The 20064-nt window shown below is 57.8% G+C and overlaps 1 protein-coding gene across 2 annotated transcripts in view; it reads left to right on the top strand.

Moving 5' to 3' along the window:
• Positions 1-17112, top strand: part of ARMH3 (armadillo like helical domain containing 3) — a 184617-nt gene extending 167505 nt beyond the window's left edge. For both annotated transcript variants that reach the window (XM_050958044.1, XM_050958043.1), the window contains exons 25-26: positions 3050-3166; positions 14677-17112. In XM_050958044.1, the coding sequence (XP_050814001.1) occupies positions 3050-3166; positions 14677-14769 (210 nt within the window). In that variant the 3' untranslated portion in view covers positions 14770-17112. The remainder of the gene's footprint in view (positions 1-3049; positions 3167-14676) is intronic.
• The last annotated feature ends 2952 nt before the right edge of the window (positions 17113-20064 follow it).

The following is a 20064-nucleotide window of genomic DNA, read 5'->3' as shown; positions in this document are numbered from 1 at the left end:
TGAGGCAGGGGAGGTGCATCTTAATGGCGCCTAAAGAAACTGTAGAAAGGTTTCCCTGCTGCCTTTCAAACCTTCCCCTTTGATACCTTTAATACCTGTCCTTCCTTTCAACCCTTCCCCAATGCCCTGTCTGTCAGCCGCCTCTTCAGAGTGCACGAAGCCAGCTCAGGCATGGCAAGCAGTAGTCTTGCTAACAATCCCCTTCCATTACAGGTTAGGAAGGGAAGCCATCTGTAAATGGGTTTCTCTCGGAGACAGCCCACAAAAGGTTTTCTTCCATCAGCAGCGAGTGAGGGAAATTAGCAGGAGATGGAGCGGTTTATTTTTAACTGCACCCCTCTTTCAAAGTCTGAGCTGCTAATTAAAAGGAGAGAGCTGGGGAAGGCTGGCAAACTCAAGTATTTAAATAGGAGATTATCTGATTCTGAAGCTCACTGCAGTGCGAAGATGTGATCGTGCATTGGTAATACAGCAGGGACTGATGGGCTTATCTGCGGCGCCTTCTGATCCCTCCCTCCACTCCCATTTGAGCAGCAAGCTGCGTTCTTTGCCTGTTTGTCATATGCTATGTAAAGGATTGCCCAGGCACTGATCTGCCCAGCTGCAGAGGTTAGAGTCCCTGTCTCTTGGCTGTTCAAGGAGGCCACTGGGTTGGATGTGATGAGGAGAACTCAACTCAAACTAGCCAGGGAAAGTGCTACTTTCCCATGCACATATGAGCACAACGCACATGCGAAACACTCCTGTCCCCAGCGCGTCTGCATGCACGTGCTTACCCCCAGCCTGGGCACAAGCGCACAAAGCAAAATCAAAGAGGAGCCCAAGGAAACCAGTGGAAACTTAGTGCACATGTGAAATGCCCAGCCCTCCAGTGTGCGTCTCCAGCAGGCCCACTCTGCCTGTCGGATGGAGTTTGTCTCATGTCTGTTGTCAATCTTGGGTGGCTTGGGCTCCTCAGAGTGGCTCGAGGACGGCTCGTGGATTCAGGGAACCTCTTTTATTGCTTGGAGAAAGGTGAGTTGTGCTGGTACCAGTGCCTAGTACACTCCCACGGTCAAGTGTTCCTCCTCGGAGGCCTGCTCCACTCGCCAGAGCTCTTGGCTCAGAAATGCTTGTTGTGTCCACAGCCTCTGCACAAAAGGGGCCGGTTCATTGGTCGAGGGTTGTTCTGACTGGGGGATTCTTTCCCTCTGCCAAGAAACCCGACACAGGATTAAGAGACGAGGCCATTGGAATTAGGTGAGCAGCGAGCAGACGCTGACAAACTGTTCTGAAGTGGCCTTGCAGAGCACCTTTGTTTATCCTTTCCCTTTCCTCCAGGCGTCTGTGACTCAGTCCTAGGCCCCAGGCATGGGGCTAACCCGTGAGCTGCATCCTAGCCAGCTTTCCCACTGCCTTCACTCTGGCTAGGCGCTCACTGAAGTCTGCGGCTCTGTGAATGAGTCACGACTTGAGGGTTTGGTCCAGTGCCGCTAGGAAGCGTATGTTCCGAATGCACCCATTGGAGTATCTCAGCGCCATGTATAAAGTCTAGGGGGAAACAAGCAGGGGGTAAAAACACTAAAGAATCTTAAATCAGCACAAACTGAAGGGCATAGTGGCCTTTCAAACGGCCAGGGGGAAAGGCTGCTAGCTGAGTAAAGGACTATATGCAAGACATCCCAAATGCCCCGACAGACAAAGGATTGAGCGAGGTGCATCTCACCTCCCCGGCCGCTGGACGTGTAGGTGGAGCCCTGCAAATCTGCCACTATCCGCAGACCACGTTTGATCGGAACAGATGCGAATACACATTTTGTATCCGTGCAGGGCTCTGCTTGTAGGTTTGATTCCTTCTCCCAACCTTTCCTGGCCCTTCTCTTCTTAGGCTGGCAGCTCTTGGGGGCAAGATGTCTCACTCCCTAGATGTCTATTGCTCCCAGCACAACAGGCTCCCGATCCTGGGGGTTGGAGCACAAATAGTGTCAATAATGAAGCTCTGACCCTGCTCAGCAGCGAGATCAGACACAGCAGCAGCCTGCGAAGGCCTCGGACATTTTTCAGAGAGAATTGTTTTGTGTACATTTTGCCCAGTAGCACAAAGGCCGTGTCTCTTGCTAGGCGACTATCGGTATGGTGGGAACGCTCACCACTTAACTACCTCCCAAAGGGGATTCGTTAACGGCCGTGCCGCACTTTGCAGAGAGAGAGCAGTGAGTGGGGCTGTTCCATGGCTAGAGAAATGAATCGAGAAAGGGTAGAGAGAGGTGTCATGAGCCTGTGCGAGTTTTAGTTGTGTGTCAGGAGAGACAGGAGAGCTGCAATGTAAACTGGTGTAAGCTCCTTGGGGCAGGTAGCATCGTCTTGTTCTGTGTCTGAACAGCTCCTAGTGTGACTGAGGCTCCTGGGCATTATGGGAATGCAACTAACTAACGATGGGGTGGCCAAGCGGCGGCAAAGGGGGTGTGATAAAAGGTAGCTCTCGAGTGTAAAGGCCAGCATGTTAACCCCCACAACGGCCTTGCTCTTATCCCAGCGCCTACCGGCCATGTGGCTCCAACACAAGAGTCGCACACTGTGACTTGCAGCAGGCTGGAGTTTAAGGCAGATTGAGCCCGGTGCAGGGTGAATCCGTGGGACAAGTGTAGCTGAGTTGGGTTGAGGTGCCTTGGCAGTGCAGGATGCAGGGAGCCCTGAACTGGAATGGCTGGGGGCAGAGCTGTGAAAGGCAAGTTTGCACAGTGTCTAGAGTTTTGTCCGGATTCATCCAAGGTGACCAGCCCCTTAAGTTCATGAGCTCGTGGTCATCAGGAGAAGCAGCTACAGTAGCTGGCCTGAAGGCTGCAGTATGCAGGGTCATGTGCTGACCCACCAGCTGGAATTCCACTGGTTTTTTTCACAAGTGGGGAAGTCCCCCAACTGTTAGGTCTGCTCCCTAGCCTTAGGGTCAGGGATTTCCCCATGTCTGGCTAAAGCAGGAGCCAGAGCTGCATTTCTGCCAGCCCCTTTTGCTCCAGGCCTGGGTCCCTGGGCACTGACTCCCCATTCTGTGTTCTGATCCCATCTGCAGGTCTTGGAGGTTGTCCGCTCTAACTACGACACGCTAACTCTGAAGCTGCAGGACGGGCTGGATCAGTACGAGCGCTACTCAGAACAGCACAAGGAGGCTGCCTTCTTCAAAGAACTGGTGAGCTACCTTCATGCTCTGCAGGCTGGGTACAAACAGCCAGCGCCTCACTCCCCAGCTTTGACACAGCCTCAGGCCCCAGCTCAGCGTGCGCGCACAGCCTAGCCAGGGCATTCCTCTTCTCTGCGCATGCAACTGGAGGAGGGTTTGGGTTAGGCCCTGGGAGGTGGGGCAGCAGTGGGTTAGAATCAGGAGATTCTTCTTCGAGTGATTGCTCACATCCATTCCAGTTAGGTGTGCGCGCCGTGCGTGCACGCTCGTCGGAAACTTTTTACCCTAGCAACTCCAATGGGCTGGCAGGTCGCCCCCTAGAGTAGCGCCGCCATGGCGCTCGATATATACCCCTGCCGGCCCACCCGCTCCTCAGTTCCTTCTTACCGCCGTGTCGGTCGTTGGAACTGTGGAGCGCGGCATTGCTGTCCTCCACGTCCCTAGCTCTCCTTGTTACTACCGTTGTTACTACCGTTGTTAGTTAGTGGTTAAGTATAGTTAGTTAATTAGTTTGTAGTGTAAATAATTTTGTACATAGTTGTTAGCCGGTCTGGGCTGTAGCCCTTCCCGGCACCGGGCTCATGCCTGGTTCGCCGGGCTTTAAGCAATGTGCGGCCTGTAAAAAGCCTATGCCAACCAGCGACCCTCACGACGCGTGTCTAAAGTGCCTGGGGGAATCGCACAGGTCGGACAAGTGCCGCATTTGCAAGGCTTTTAAGCCCAGAACAAAGAAGGAGAGAGACCAGAGACTCAGGACTCTCCTAATGGAAGCGGCACTTGACCCAGCAGCTTCGCAGGCCGTCATTTCTGCGCCGGCACCGGATCGCACCGGCACCGGAAAGACTCCCCGGCACCGACCTTCCCCGGCACCGGGTGCAGAAACAAGACCATCAAAGTCTGCAACTCCAGCCAGGCAGACTCGAATGGAGCGCCCGGCGTCGACATCTGCCGCGGCGCTACTGGCACCGTCGACTCCGGGCCCGGTGGGTCCGTCGAGTCCGGTACCGCCGAGCTCCCCCATAAGGTCTGGGGTTGAGCTATTGGTCCCATCCACTCCAGAGACCTTCGCCTCGGCACGGGACCTCATTGCCCTGACTGAGTCAACTCAGCGCCACCCCCGGTACCTCCGGTGCGGGTAGCATCTAGGGGCAAGCCCATGATGACGGCGCCATCTCGGGACTCGCGATCGAGGTCCCGACGCCACGGTTGCTCGAGATCCCGCCGCCACTCGCAGTCCCAGCACCGCTCCCCTCGGCAGTACCGGTCGCACTCGCGGCACCGATCGACCTCCAGACGGTCACGGTCTGACTCCAGCCGCCGATACCGGCACCGTGACTCTAGGAGCCAGTCTCGCCGTCATTCAGTGCACCGGTCGACCTCCCGGCACCGAGCTGGTGGCAGGTCCCGGTCCCGGTCAACCTCCCGGCACCGCGTCGGTGGCAGGTCCCGGTCCCGATCCCGGCACCGAAGCAGCGGCCGGTACCGGTCCAGATCCCGGCACCGAGACAGAACTCGGTCCCGATCCCGGCGCCGGTATGACTCCCGGTACCGATCCCCAGCACCGAGAAGATCTTCGGTGCCGGACCGCGGAGACTCTTATCAGCCGCGGTCGGCCCCGCCATGGCCTTCCAGACAGCCGTCGGTGTCCTCACAAGCAGACAGCGTATATGCGCTGGGCACCGACAGACAAGCGGCTTTATTCCAGGACCCTCCGCAACAGGACCAGGGTCCGCAGCAGTGGGGGTTTTGGACACCCTGGGCGTACCATCAAGCCCAGGGCCCCCAACAGCTTCCTGCTAGGCCTGCAACGGCGGAGCACAGGGTGCCAGAGGCGTCGTTGTCTCGCCCCCCTCCCTCCCCTGATGGAGAGGAAGGATCGAAGCAGCAAGACCCTGGTCTTGCTCCTGAGCCAGAGGCGAGGGCTGAGGTGGACCCCCCACTAGACACTTTCTTGCCAGGGGTCTCCTCATCCTCCTCTCCTGACGAAGCGGTGGCTGGCACTTCCTCCAATAGCCCTCCTCCGCTAGATCTCAGGGCACACCAAGACCTCCTTAGGCGAGTAGCACAGAATCTGAGCCTGCCAGCCGAGGAGGTCTCTGAGATCGAGGACCCCGTCGTCAGCATCCTCTCATCCGATGCTCCCACCAGGGTCGCCCTACCCTTCATTAGGACGATCCAGGCCAACGCCAATACAATCTGGCAGTCACCGGCCTCCATCCCCCCTACGGCGAGGGGCGTCGAAAGGAAGTACATGGCCCCCTCCAAGGGCTATGAGTACCTCCACGTTCACCCGACACCGTGTTCCCTGGTGGTGCAGTCGGTGAACGAGAGGGAGCGCCACGGACAGGAAGCCCCAGCCCCCAAATCCAAGGAGGCCAGGCGTATGGACCTCCTCGGCCGCAAGGTCTATTCGGCTGGGGCCCTTCAGCTCAGGGTTTCAAATCAGCAAGCCCTTCTTAGCCGCTATGCTTTTAACTCATGGGTGGCAGCGGACAAGTTCAAAGAGCTGCTGCCACAAGAGGCTCGTCAAGAATTCGCGGCGATTCTTGACGAGGGCAAGAAGGTTGCACGAACCTCGTTACAGGCCTCTTTGGACGCTGCAGACTCGGCTGCCCGTACCCTCGCCTCGGGGGTAACGATGCGCCGCATCTCCTGGCTTCAGGTTTCTGGCCTTCCACCGGAGCTCCAATACACCATCCAGGACCTCCCGTTCGAAGGCCAGGGCCTGTTTTCAGAAAAGACAGACCCCAGACTGAAAAGTCTTAAAGACAATCGGGTCATTATGCGCTCCCTCGGGATGCACACGCCGGGAACGCAGCGCAGACCCTTCCGGCCGCAGCAGCAACAGCAGCGTAGGCCATACCCCCAGTTCCGCCAGCGGCAGGACCTTAATAGGCGCCGCGGCAGGAATGGAAGGCGTAGACAGTCGGGGAACCAAGGGGGGCAGAATCAAAGCTCCTCCAAGCCCCCGCCTGGGCCCAAGCCTTCGTTTTGAAGGTGCACCCGAGGGCGCAATAACAGTTTCCCCTACGGATCCTTCCCCCCCGTTTTCCAACCGCCTTTCGTTTTTCCTCCCGGCGTGGACCCAAATAACATCGGACCGCTGGGTCTTACGCACGGTGCAGACGGGATACCGCCTGCAGTTTGTATCATTTCCTCCCTCCCGCCCCCCTTCCTCGTCCCTCTTCAGGGACCCCTCTCACGAGCAATTCCTTCGGCAGGAGGTACAGACGCTCCTCAACAAAGGAGCTATAGAGGCGGTTCCGGAAAACGAGAAAGGCAAGGGGTTTTATTCCCGCTACTTTCTGATCCCCAAGGCCAAGGGAGGCCTCAGGCCTATCCTCGACCTGCGAGAGCTCAACAAGTACCTAGTGAAGTTGAAGTTCCGCATGGTATCCCTGGGGACCATTATCCCATCCCTGGATCCGGGAGACTGGTATGCCGCCCTCGACATGCAGGACGCTTATTTTCACATTGCCATTTGGCCACACCACAGACGTTTCCTTCGATTCGTGGTGGGCCGCCTTCACTACCAATTTGCAGTCCTCCCATTTGGCCTTTCTACGGCTCCAAGGGTATTCACAAAATGCATGGCCGTCGTTGTGGCACATCTTCGGCGCAGTCGTATCCACGTGTTCCCTTACCTAGACGATTGGTTAATTCGGGGCACGTCGGAGCTTCAGGTTTGCAGCCACGTCCGCAGGATCACCGGCCTGTTTGCTACCTTGGGCCTCATGATCAACGTGGACAAGTCCACCCTGCTCCCCACGCAGAGGGTGGAGTTCATCGGGGCCATCCTGGACTCCACCGTGGCCAGGGCCCTTCTGCCGCTGCCAAGGTTCCAGGCGTTGTCGGCGATCGTTCTGCGATTGCGGGCAGCCCCCTTAACATCAATACGGACATGCCTAACCCTGTTAGGCCACATGGCAGCATGCACCTTTGTGACCGGTTACGCTCGGCTCCGCATGAGGCCCCTCCAGTCGTGGCTCATCGCACATTACCGGCCGGCAAGGCAACCACTAGACATGCTGATCACAATCCCCCAGGGGGTGTTGGATTCTCTCAGCTGGTGGCTAGACCAGTCCGTAGTGTGTGCGGGGCTCCCATTCCACCCACCCCAGCCCTCGGTGTCCCTAACGACGGATGCCTCAGATCTCGGCTGGGGGGCCCACCTGGGATCCCTGAGAACACAGGGCCTGTGGTTCCCGCAGGAGGTGAAGCTGCACATCAACATGCGGGAGTTGAGAGCGGTCCGCCTTGCTTGTCAAACGTTCTGTCACCAGCTTCGGGGTCGTTGTGTCGCGGTGTTTACCGACAACACGACGACCATGTACTATATCAACAAGCAGGGCGGCACCAGGTCCTCTCCCCTATGTCACGAGGCGATGCGACTCTGGGACTTTTGTGTAGCCCACTCCATTCACCTCACGGCTTCCTTCCTCCCCGGAGTACGGAACACGCTGGCGGACCGCCTGAGCAGATCCTTCCTCTCACACGAGTGGTCCCTTCGCCCGGACGTCGCCCTCTCGATCTTCCAGAGGTGGGGTTGTCCCCGTGTGGACCTCTTCGCGTCCGGGGGGAACAGGAAATGCCAGGCGTTCTGCTCTTTTCAGGGCCGGGAACCCGGGTCTATAGCGGACGCCTTCCTTATTCCGTGGACGACCCACTTGTTCTACGCGTTCCCCCCGTTCCCGCTGGTCCACAGGGTCCTTCTGAAGATGCGCAGGGACAGGGCTCGTGTGATCATGGTAGCCCCGGCGTGGCCCAGGCAACATTGGTACCCCATGTTGCTGGACCTGGCCATAGCCGACCCAGTTCCCCTGCCCCTTCACCCGGACCTGATCACCCAGGAACACGGAACTCTCTGTCACCCGGACCTCCAGTCGCTGCACCTAGCAGCGTGGCTCCTGCGTGGCTGACCAGTTCTGAGTTGCGCTGCTCCACCCCGGTACGGGAGGTACTCTTGGGCAGCAGGAAGCCTTCCACTAGAGCGACATACTCGGCCAAGTGGAAGCGTTTCTCCTGTTGGTGCGTGGAGAAAGGTCTCCGCCCGATGGAAGTTTCAGTGGCCAATATTTTGGACTATATTTGGTCCCTCAAACAACAGGGCCTGGCGATATCGTCCCTGCGGGTCCACCTGGCGGCTATCTCCACCTTTCACCCGGGTGAGGATGACCGCTCCGTTTTTTCTCACCCGACGGTGACTAGGTTCCTGAAGGGGCTGGAACGTCTATACCCTAACGTCCGACTCCCTGCCCCGACCTGGGATCTTAACCTGGTGTTGTCTCGGCTCATGGGGCCCCCCTTCGAGCCGTTAGCTACTTGCTCCCTACTCTATCTTTCTTGGAAGACTGCCTTTCTAGTAGCTATCACCTCAGCTAGACGAGTGTTGGAACTCCGGGCTCTCACGGTAGACCCCCCGTATACAGTCTTCCATAAAGATAAGGTGCAGCTGAGGCCACACCCTGCCTTTCTCCCCAAGGTGGTCTCAGCCTTCCACGTCAACCAAGAGATATTCCTCCCGGTTTTTTTCCCGAAACCTCACTCTTCAGGCAGGGAGCAACAGCTCCACTCGCTTGATGTCCGTAGGGCTCTCGCGTTCTATGTGGAGAGGACCAAACCGTTTCGCAAATCCCCCCAGCTCTTCGTGGCAGTAGCGGACCACATGAAGGGGCTTCCTATCTCCTCCCAGAGGTTATCCTCATGGGTAACGTCCTGTATCAGGACCTGCTATGACTTGGCCCATGTCCCTACGGGCCGTGTGACTGCGCATTCTACCAGGGTGCAGGCGTCGTCGCTGGCTTTCCTCGCCCGTGTGCCCATCCAGGAAATCTGTCGGGCAGCGACCTGGTCATCGGTCCACACCTTTGCTTCCCACTATGCCCTGGTCCAGCAGTCCAGAGAGGACGCGGCCTTCGGATCTGCAGTGCTCCATGCCGCGACTTCTCACTCCGACCCCACCGCCTAGGTATGGCTTGGGATTCACCTACCTGGAATGGATGTGAGCAATCACTCGAAGAAGAAAAGACGGTTACTCACCTTTGTAACTGTTGTTCTTCGAGATGTGTTGCTCACATCCATTCCACACCCGCCCTCCTTCCCCACTGTCGGAGTAGCCGGCAAGAAGGAACTGAGGAGCGGGTGGGCCGGCAGGGGTATATATCGAGCGCCATGGCGGCGCCACTCCAGGGGGCGACCTGCCGGCCCACTGGAGTTGCTAGGGTAAAAAGTTTCCGACGAACGTGCACGCGCGGCACGCACACCTAACTGGAATGGATGTGAGCAACACATCTCGAAGAACAACAGTTACAAAGGTGAGTAACCGTCTTTTGCAGGTCTCCACTGCTCCAAAAGCCCTGGAACACCCAGTGCTGAGCATGGTTTGGCTTGATCCCCTCGGTGCCAGCAGGCCAGTCGATCTGTGTCTCCCTCTCACCTCGGAGAGCTGGGCCAGTGTGTAATGGGGAGCTTGCATTAAAGGGAAGCCTGCCAGGGGCATCGGACAAAGCAACGTAACATACTTTTACTGCTGTAATAGGGCCACGGAAACGTGAGAGTGGACATGACACGCAGCTCTGGCCAGACACCCTCGTCCTCATCCGCCTTTCTCCCTCTCTTGCAAAGCAGGGACGTGAGCCCAGCAGGAAAGGGGAGAGATTCTCTCCTGGCTTTCCCAGGCAGAAGGGCGCAGGGATGGGGGAAGTGACAGTCACACAAGCGGCACCGGTCAGGAGTAGACTTGGAGTAATCCTGGCTGGTTGGCCAGGCAGCCAACTCCTCAGCTCCCCAGGGGCTGGGTCTCGAGTGGTTCCACTCACCTGATTGGTTCGCCCATGAGCCTGCGCCAGAGCTGTCTTGGTTTGATTGTCCCTGTGCGGTGTCTGTGACTCCACAGCTGGGGAGTCCTCCGATTCCAGTGGGATCTTGCTCCACCGCTGAGCTGGTTTCCAGCTAACTTCTCCTGCTAGTTCTGTCCCGGCTGATTAATGAGTAACTGCTCCCTACCCACTTTCTCACAAGCCGTGTGAGCTGAGAACAGCTCTGCCTCCCCAGAATGCGCACACCTGGGGCTCTCCGCTCCCCTCGGGGGCTTGGTTACTAACCTTTTCTCATTTTTGCTGCTCTCCTCTGAGCTTCTGCCTCTGTGTGTGTGTGTGATGGGTGAACACAGTGCAAAGAGATCAGCGTAACGGCCTCCTGTGTTATACACATGACTCTCGGTAGTACAACCAGGGGCAGGGACAGCATCTCGCATCCCACCCTCTCTGCCCCTCCCCATTCTCCAGCATTGCTCCGGCTGATTACTTCCAGCTTGGACCATTTAAACTGGCCCTGACTGAACCTCAGACTGGGTTTGCAACTGGCCAAGATTTTCTCTTTAACCATCTGCCCTCCAAAATATTTGCAGCCCTTCCCAGTTTTGTCTCCTCTAAGAATCCGATTAGCATGATCCAGTCCCTCCTCCAGCACCCTTATGAAAATTACCAGAACAGGTACCTCTGGGAGCTTCCTTCTGCCAGACAGGACAGCATTGATAATTACTGTCTAAATGTGGCAATTTACCCAGTTGTGTATCTGCTTAATCCACATTTCGCTAGCTTCCCTGAGAATAACACGTGGTACCATATTAAACCTTCCTGACTAACAATCTGCTGTATTTCCACTAAGCTTGTTCTCCCACCACTGAGAGGAACCGAGCTGATTAGGTATGATTTGTCTTTGACAAACCCACTTAGCCTTCTAGTCATCACTACCGTAGTATTTTTCCTCTCAGTGCCTAGAAACTGATGGCTTTATGAATTGTTCTAACAGTGTACCACAAGCTCCAGTTAAACATACCGGGGTGTCATTCCTGGCTTTCCCATTCTCCCTATAAAAACCCGGCCTTTGGCCGCCCTTTTCCAAGCCCCTGGATCTTCACTAGGAGCTTTGGAACAGCACCTGTGCTGGGAAATACATGGCCCATAACTCCACTGGTGGACGCTGCCGACGAGCTGAGACTTGGGGGTTTTACCACCACGTCAAGATGAGACAGTGGCAGAAACGGCCGTATCCTGCCCGTGCTGCACTCTCTGGTGGAGCTGCACTGGAGACAGCACAATGGTTCCCATACGCCTGCTGAGCTGTCTGTCAGTGACGTACCCTGTTTCTGCCCAGTGACCTGTCCGTCACCCTGTGCCCGTGTTAAGCCTCCTGCTGCAAGAACCTTTTTCAGCAGGGAGTGATGCACGAGAGCCACTTCTCTCTTCAGCCTTCTCGACGTGTCTCCTTTGCTCCTCCCTTCGAAGTAGTGAGCACAACTCCACTTAGTCCTTCTTGGTGCCTCTGTGCTTAAAAACCCGTGTTCTCCTCTGGCACGGCCTTGGCCTCTCCGCTACCCGCTAGCACCAATGGCAGGGAAAAGCTCCTGGCTTCCACCATCCCCTTTGAACTGAGTCGTCAGAGGCCCAAGGTGCTGCAGTCACATCGTGGCGAAAGGTGACACACAAAGTGGTGGGGTGGGGGGTGCAGATTGGGCTTTCAGTAGATAAAAGACCCCTGGAAAGTTTGGGGGTTTTTTTTCTCTCTGAAATCTCAGGCCCCTCAGTCCCCTCCGGTTTTGTTAGGGGTCTCGGGATGGCCATTGAAGCACTGGGTGTGTTGAGACTTTAACAAAGGCTTCCTTTCCCCAAAATGTTAATTGGTTGTTGTCATTAAATAGCTGTTGACAAAAACCAGAGTTTTAGACAGTCTGACTCCGGGCTTGTCGCCGGAGGGAAATTGTATGAATAATTAAAGCAGCATAAGCCTCAGTGTGCAAACTCTTATTCTGAGTTAAAAGCTGCATGTCAGTTGGGAACAGGTTTAAATTTAACTCCCAAAAAGGTGCTCTTAACCCGAAACAGGAGTGCCACACGGGGTAGACGCAGTTTTACAATATTGGTTTGAATTTAAGTTAAACCAGTGCAACTTTCCCATGTAGACAAGGCCTGCAAATCCCTCCCCCTGAGTTGCTCTATGTTCACGCTCTGGGCTCCGACGACGCCGTCATTGTGTTAGTTCTCTCGGGACCTGAGCTCTCCACGAGAACGAAATCCAGTAACGAGCCAGGAGGCCCCTCTCTCTTCCACAAAGGAACAAGGCAGCCTGAGGTCGCTTTCCTCCCCCTTCCCAGCCCGCCCAGTGAGGCTTCATCTGAGTTCGTTACCAGTGCAAATTTGGTCCCATTTCTAGCGCCCCCGAAGCCTCACGGCAGGCTCTGGATTGGTCTGGTGGGTCCGACCGTCAGGCAGTGAACGAGAGCAGGGGTTCCTGAGCCACACCCCACGCAGCAGGCCGCCTCCGAGGTCACTCGGAGACTCGGTCCCCTGCTGGCGTGCTGTCCCCAGCACCAGAGAGTGGGGTCCAGTCAGGACTCTCACAGGCGACTGACTCTTGACCTGATAACACCTGGGCAGCTGGCGGCTCTGCCCAGCTCCGTGGGCCAGACCCTGGGAACTGCAGAAGGTGGCTGGGGGGCTAAACAACGTGATCTAGCAGTGGTTTTCCCTGAGCCCCTGCTGTCCAGCAGTCTGTGCCCCCCTCGCCCCGCCGCCCCATGGCTCACGAGGCCGGCTGCTGCAGAGGAATGGGGTGGAGGACATGCCCCTTCCCACTGGCTCTTGCTGGCCCCAGGGCCACCACAGCGTTCTGCAGAGCAAAGGACTCCGATTTGGGGTGGCAGATTCAGCCTGCAGTGACGGTGCCATCTCCAGCCGCCTTAGGAGAGCTGGCTTTGTGCATTCCTGGTTAGACAAGTCTCTGGGCCTGATCCTAGAGGGGGCAGCATGTCCTGCAGGCTCGGGCCCTCTGGCTCCAGCTGCCGATCCAGCCTCCCCGGATCACTGGCTGCAAAACTAGTGTCACTCCAGAGCTAGAGCCGGATGTAACTCCACGCTGTGTGGGGAACACGTTCCCTGCCCCCTGGTCATGTGCCGCACCTGCAGTGCCTGGTCAGCGCTGAGGCTTTGTCCTCGATCCCAAGGCAGCGCAGTAAATGAACAGAGTAACTAATGCTGTAAAAGAATCAAAGTGCAGCTGGCACTCGCAGGGGGCAGAGTTAAGGGTATGTGGGCGCCCCTGCTGTACCCCTCTGCTCCTGGGAAGGGTTAGTTTTCCTGCAGCTCTGTTTTCTGGGTTCTAACATTTCTCTTTGTTGCTGAGCTGAGACGTGTTTGAAAGGGAACGTGGCCGCCGTGGGTCTGCAGCTAGCGTCACGGGGGCTGGGTTCACTCCTTCCTACTCACCCTTTGCGTTTGGTTTAGATAGTTTCCCCTTTGGAAGTGCCCAGCTTTCCGAGCTCCCCCTCCCCCCCGTTACCTTAGCACTGACAGACTAAGGACACAGCAGTGTAAACACACACCCAGGCTACTCCACTTTGCAGGGCTCCACAGCATCCACCTTCTGCTCCGGTTTCACTAGACCCCGCCCCCGCTAACCAGGTCAGCTGCAGCCGTGTGGTTCCAGGCTCGCAGAGTCGCTGGGAACCCTGAGCTGGATGTTCGCTTCAGTGTTGCTTTGCAGTGTCCCTGTGATCTGAGACAGCCGTTCGGTTTGCATGGAGCCAGGCACGGCAGGGCCTGAACTCCGTTTGAGGCCTGTGGGGGCTCCTGCCTGGAGCGGGAAGGGGAGTACTGGGGCAGGGCATGCATACGTCCGTGCCTGGAGCGGGAAGGGGAGTACTGGGGCAGGGCGTGCATACGTCCGTGCCTGGAGCGGGAAGGGGAGCACTGGGGCAGGGCATGCATACGTCCGTGCCTGGAGCGGGAAGGGGAGTACTGGTGCAGGGCATGCATACGTCCGTGCCTGGAGCGGGAAGGGGAGTACTGGGGCAGGGCATGCATACGTCCGTGCCTGGAGCGGGAAGGGGAGTACTGGGGCAGGGCATGCATACGTCCGTGCCTGGAGCGGGAAGGGGAGTACTTTTGAAAGCAGGAAGCTCTAGCTGGTGTTTTCAGCCTGCCGATGGCAGAGCGCTGACTCTGGAAGGGTGCAGGAAGGAGGCTGTCTGAGGGCTTGTCTACACTTAAAGTGCTACAACAGCACTTCGGTGTAGACGCTCGGTAATCCCATCGCAGCTGTAGATCCAGGTGGCAGGATTCCTCTGTTGGCCGGGGGCTGAGGTGAGTTTCACTACACCGCTCAGGGGTGTGATTCGACCGAGTTCATTTTGTAGTGTAGACCAGGTCTGAACGTATCCGGTGAGAAGATTCTGCTTCGGACGCAGCTAGTGACCAGGTTCTGCCCAAGCCTGACGCACGTGCTCCCCTGTAATTCTCTCCTCCCTGCTGGGCTGCCACTGCAGACACTCACCATGTTTATGTAAGGAGCCAATCTGCTGGTGCTCCTGGCTCGGCTCTCTCCCAATCAGACCCTGCTGCAGCCACTTCTACAGGTTACTTGTCTGTGGTGTGGAAAATTGGAGCCCAGAGGGGTCGCTCCCGCCCCGTTCACCGGAAGGCCGAGGCATCTGGATGAAATGTCTGTTTTCTCTCCGCCAGGTTCGATCCATCAGCATCAACGTGCGGAGGAGCCTTGCCTTCAACACGCTGAGCCAGGAGGTCCTGCTGAAAGAGTTCTCCACCATCTCTTGAGTCAAAGCCGCTCAGCTGCTGCGCGGGGCTGCCAGGAGAACAGCCCATCTCGGTGCAAACACTACAGAGCTGCAGCCGACTGCCCCTCGCCCGAGGAAGGGACTGCTCTTCCTGGGGGCGCCTTGCTGCTGAGCACTTGATTCCCAGTGCGTGCATTCCTCCAGGAGAGAGACTCCCATACGTACACGCGGGGGGCAGATTTAGCTGAAGCAGGGACATTGATATGCTGGAAGAGCAATAGCGTCATGGTGCCAGGGAGGACGCTGGATGCCATGGGTGTAGCTAGCTGCTTGGGCTGCAGTTCTGGCTGAGAACTAGCTGAGAGATTCCCTTGGTGGTGGGGGAGGGGCCGTTAGCAAGGCAGAGAGCAGAGCTGGGGGGTTTTCCTCGCCTGAGCAGGGTCACTCCAGATTTGCTGGGGGGCATCTGGGGAGAGATCGCTCACCTTTCTCTGCAGGAAAAATATATTTCCTGCCACCCCCGCAGGCTGAGCAACCTGCCCTCATCTACCCACGTTACAGAGACTAAGCGCATTGGGGCGGCACTGAGCAGCCATCGTGTGCTGGGAGCTGCTTGGCCATTTAGTATGGATCCCCCAGAGCCCCGTCCCCCCTCAGCTCACTGCCCAGCAGCCTTGGGGTTCAGAAGCCTCATCACACCCAGGTGTAGTGGAGAGTCTCACTTCCAGGGCGCTTGGCTAGTCGCTCTGGCCTGATCCTGCCTCCTCCAGCCTGCCCGTGACGTGCGGCACCAGAAGGTCATGCGTGTGCTGCAGGCTGATCCCCCCAGGCCTGCTCTCAGGAATTTCTCAGCTGGAAAACGTCCCCGCAACACTCACTGCTCCGGCCCAGGAGCCAAGAGGGCTGTTAGGTTGTAGTTGCTTTCACTCTGCTCTGGCCTTAAGGCTGGGCCTGTCAAATCAGTTGATGTTCATAGAGCAGGACCAGCTCCCTTTCTCTCTCCCCCTCCCCCTTTATTACCACTCAAAGGCTCTGCACTGCCACGACTCTCCCTGTCCCCAGAGGGCTGGGCTAGCCGAGCCTGCGAGCCCCACTCTCAGCATCCCCAGTGGCTGAGCGGGCCCAGCTGCCCAGTGCCCAGATCTTCACCGGGTGGCTGGAGCAGCCAGCGGCTCCTGCGCAGTCAGATACATGCACCAATGTAACAGGAAGCGTGGGAGGGGGTTAATTCATAGGCTGGTCCCACCTCCAGCCTCTGCAAAGCACTTACGGAGACCGGGACAGAGCCCTCTCCTCGGAGCAGTGTGAAATGCAGCAGTTCTGCTTTATCTGCTCAAGCACCCAGCCTTTTCAGAACGGTCCCTCTGCACTGATTCCCAGGCCGGACAATGGCTGTGCCAGCCTCCCCCATCAATCAAACTGGCCCCATCAGCTCCACGGAGTGAGCGCGCTTTGCAGACGTACTCAGCAGAATCCGGATTGAAGTGCGAAGCAGAAGCCAGCTGCCAGCGCTGTCATCTGCATCCACCTTTTCTAGAAAACAATAAAGTGCCTGTGTGAGAGGAGGCTGTGACTCACCCATACTCGCTCGTAGCCCTCTCCCCACCACGGCCAAGGGAACTGTCCCAGCTCAAACGGATCCTTAGCCTCCTGCCGACGCACCAGGGGCTGCAGAACATACGGCCTGGGAGACCAGCTGCCGTCCAGTGGCTCCTGCCACTCTGAGCAGCCGACTTCCCTTGACTCTGAGCTCCCTGGCTTGTCGCAGCTGAAGCCAGGCATTTCATATCATTCTCCTTCGTTTGCATGACAGCGGGACAGCTGCGTGCAGCCGCCAGAGCTCGGCCTGCCCCAGGAGAAGCCGAGTCAGCCTGGCATGAGCTGATTCTTGAGCAGCGTGTAAATGCAAGGAGCTGGAGGTGCCAGCAGCGGGTGCACCACTATCTCCTCTGAGTCCTGGGGAGAAGCCTGCCTGCTTCTGTTCTGCTGGGCTCACTTCGCTGAAGGTGACTTGAGCTGCTTCCTTTGGCCCTGGTACCAGCAAACCCACACACACACACACCTCAGAGGGGGCTGAGGAGGACTGGAGCACTGGATCCCTCTTACGGATTCAGTTTAGGCTGCACCTGGATAGGTGGGGGCTGGGAGCAGGGCTGACACCTCCAGAGCCAAGGCAACTGACGCCGTGTCTCAGCTTGTCCATCTCAACCCCCACGAGACCCCCTCTCGTGCCACACCCCTTCCCTGGATGATGGGACGGCAGCAGGGCCTGCTCTGGGATCAGACCTGAGGGCAGCTGCTGAGCCAACCTGCGTGTGACACTTGTCCTGTGTAGCATTGCTGAGCCCAGAACTGAGCTAAATAAACAGGAGTATTTGCCTTCCACGGGCAGTGGCTGTGCGTGCGCTTTGGGGAGCAGGGATTGGATTGGGGCCTGTTCTCCTGGAGCGCTGGCCTGCCTTCAAACCATGGCACGCGCCGCCTAACCAGCCAGGAATCATGGTGGGGCGGAGCGAAGGGGTTTTGCTGGCCTGCTTCTGGCTTCTGTGTGTTTGCAGTACCCTGCTCCTGGCATGCACACGAGACTGCTCCTGCAGCCTCTCATTCCCCGAGGGTCTGTCATCACGCCATGCCAGCTCCCAAGCCCCCTCCCAGCCACACACAAAACTCTCACCCGAGTCCAGTGCCTCCCCGTAGGCAAGCTGGGGCTGGGTTCGAACCCAGCTGCTGTATTCCCTGGGGCTGGTAACCCGCCTGCGTGCAGTGCAGACATAGGCTAAACCACCTTGCATGCTGCTAGTCCTCCAATGCCTTCCCACCATCCCCCTGTGCCCAGGACAGACGTGCTCCCACACTTCACTGGGGAAGAATCACAGAGCGGCTCAGCTCGCTGTGCCCCCAGGAGTGCCAGGGACACACCCACAAGCGCAGCACCATTGAGGACGCAGTAGCTCGGGCAGGACTGGGCCGTGGGCTGCTCACACCCCGGGAGGCTAACCCGGGGCTTAGACCTGATCCCTGGACAGCATCCCTGAGTGTGGTGTCCTGGAGACAGGATGCAGTTGCTGCGTATCCCAGCTGTGCTCAGCCCCAGGCATTACCGAGACTCCCAGCTGCTGGGTACCCCAGCTGTGCCCAGCCCCAGGCATTACTGAGACTCCCAGCTTTCACAACTGGCCTGCCCTGTTCTCTGCACTCCCTTGCGGGAGGTGCCCCCGCTCTGGTCTCTGCTGGCCTCCCATTTGGCTCTTCATGGCCTAACCCGCCAGCCATGCCTGGAGCAGGTGCTTTGGAGCTGAACACAATGGAGGTGGCTGGTACCACCTGAGTGCCACTGCCACAGCTGGGTCCCCACTGCGTGAACGGTTGATGCAGAGAGATCCTACGTTGGTGCATAATGTAACGGCCTCCGCGGCTAGGTGGAGATGGGCCCTGCTGCACCCTCGCCTGGCTGCTAATCTCCTGAGTGCCCGAAGTGAGGAGCCATTTAACACGACTGTTCAGCATTAAAGCCCAGCTCAAGGGTCAGGATTTCCGCAGGGCTGGGCCAAGTGGTTGAGTGAATTTTGTTCTGGCTAATTTATAACCCAGTCCTTCCTAGGAAGAGCCGTTACCGAGCCGCTCATAGTGTGAGGAGAAATCAGATTGCTGGCTTTCAAATCCGGCAGGCAATGCGGGGAGACAAATATTTTAAAAAATAATGACCTATCCTCTAGGAGAAAAATTGAGTTTGAGCTAAAATGTGGCTGGAGATATTAAAAATTGATTTTTAAGCACGATGGTGTTTCTTTGCATCAATTTTCCTTCCCTCGTTCTCACAGGTTCCATTTTTCGTACACAACTGAGAGCTTCCACCCCTCGCAATGGCGGCAGGTCGGTTCGTCCGGTTCTAGCGTCACCTTCCCGCTCTGGTGCCCCGTGGCTTAGCGGAGAGTAGCTGTCCTAGGTGGGCGTATTGCTCTAGGCGTGCAGGCAGCGCCCCTACATCGAACCGGGTTCCCCTGAAGCCGCCCGGGGTGAGAAGTGGCTCTGGGCCGGTGAGTGTCATGGGAATTAGTTGTGCTTGTAGCTGGCCACTCGGAGGAGAGGTGGAGGGTGCTCAGAGGGCAGACGGGAATTAAGATACTCATTGGAAGTGGTGATAATGAGCTAGGTTCAGCCCACTCTGGGGGCATGGCAGATTCTCCATCACTTGGAGGCTTTTTGTGAAGTCTGGGTCTCTAACACGGGCTGTAGCCCCACCCCAAGGGCAGGCTGGAGGCAGGGATGGAGGGCTGGGTTCCCTGGGGTCAGACTGACTGTCTCTGTGAGAGAGGGACAGCGGAGCCAGGGGCTGGGGGTCCTGTCCTAGGCACAAGGGTGGCTCTAGCTGTTTTGCCGCCCCAAGCACGGCGGTACGCTGCGGGGGGCGCTCAGCCGGTCGTCGATCCCGCGGCCCCAGTGGACCTCCCACAGGCGTGCCTGCGGATGCTCTACCGGAGCCGCAGGACCAGCGGCCCCTCCGCAGGGACGCCTGTGGGAAGTCCACCGGAGCCACCTGCCGCCCTCCCGGTGACCGGCAGAGCGCCCCCCGCGGCATGCCGCCCCAAGCACGCGCTTGGCACGCTGGGGCCTGGAGCCGCCCCTGCCTAGGAAGCCTGCGAGGGGTGTGCTGTGCTTGCAGGGATCGAGGAACCTTCTCTTCTGCGACACCTGGGCCAGCTGTGTCTCCCTGCCAGGCTGTCTTTTCTCCACAATCTCCGCTCCGGCGAATCCATCAGATTCTAGACACTGAGCAGGCTACTCCTCCGCTTCATAGATCAGCTCTTCTGCCCCCGCCACCTGCTCAGCGCTGGGCTCTGGTCTGTAGGGCAGGAGAAGCCCAGCTCGGCGTAGCCCGATCTGGGGAGGGAGCTCCCAGCCAACTCGCATGCCATGGGGCTGCATTGGGCCCCTCTCCTGCTGCCTGGCTGCATGGCGCAGATCTCTAGATCACGAGGCGGGGGCTGCTTAGAGCGCAGGGAGGAACTAATGGGGGGAGTCCAGCTGGTGCTGATTCTGCCCTGGGGGAAATAGTTCCCCCAACCCCCAGATGTTTTTCCAAGGGCCGATAGGCTGCCGCACCTCGGCTCTGCCCTCCCAGCTCTGTGGGTGAGAGGCGCTGGAGACACAGGCTGGCTGGTCCCAGACTCCTGCCCCTATTTCTGATCACTGTTCTACAGCCCTCTAGGCCCCATCTCACCTGCCTGGCGATGTCCTTCAGGAGCTGCCCACGAGGGGCAGAGACTGGATTTCAGTCCAGGACTGGTGCTGGTTGACAGGCCCCAGCGGGCGGGCACAGACCTGGGTTCTGGGC

The sequence above is a fragment of the Gopherus flavomarginatus genome, chromosome 6 (assembly GCF_025201925.1).
Source record: "Gopherus flavomarginatus isolate rGopFla2 chromosome 6, rGopFla2.mat.asm, whole genome shotgun sequence".
Taxonomy (NCBI): domain Eukaryota; kingdom Metazoa; phylum Chordata; order Testudines; family Testudinidae; genus Gopherus; species Gopherus flavomarginatus.
The sequence above is the reverse complement of the archived record's forward strand: the minus strand, read 5'-3'. Positions and strand labels throughout refer to the sequence as shown.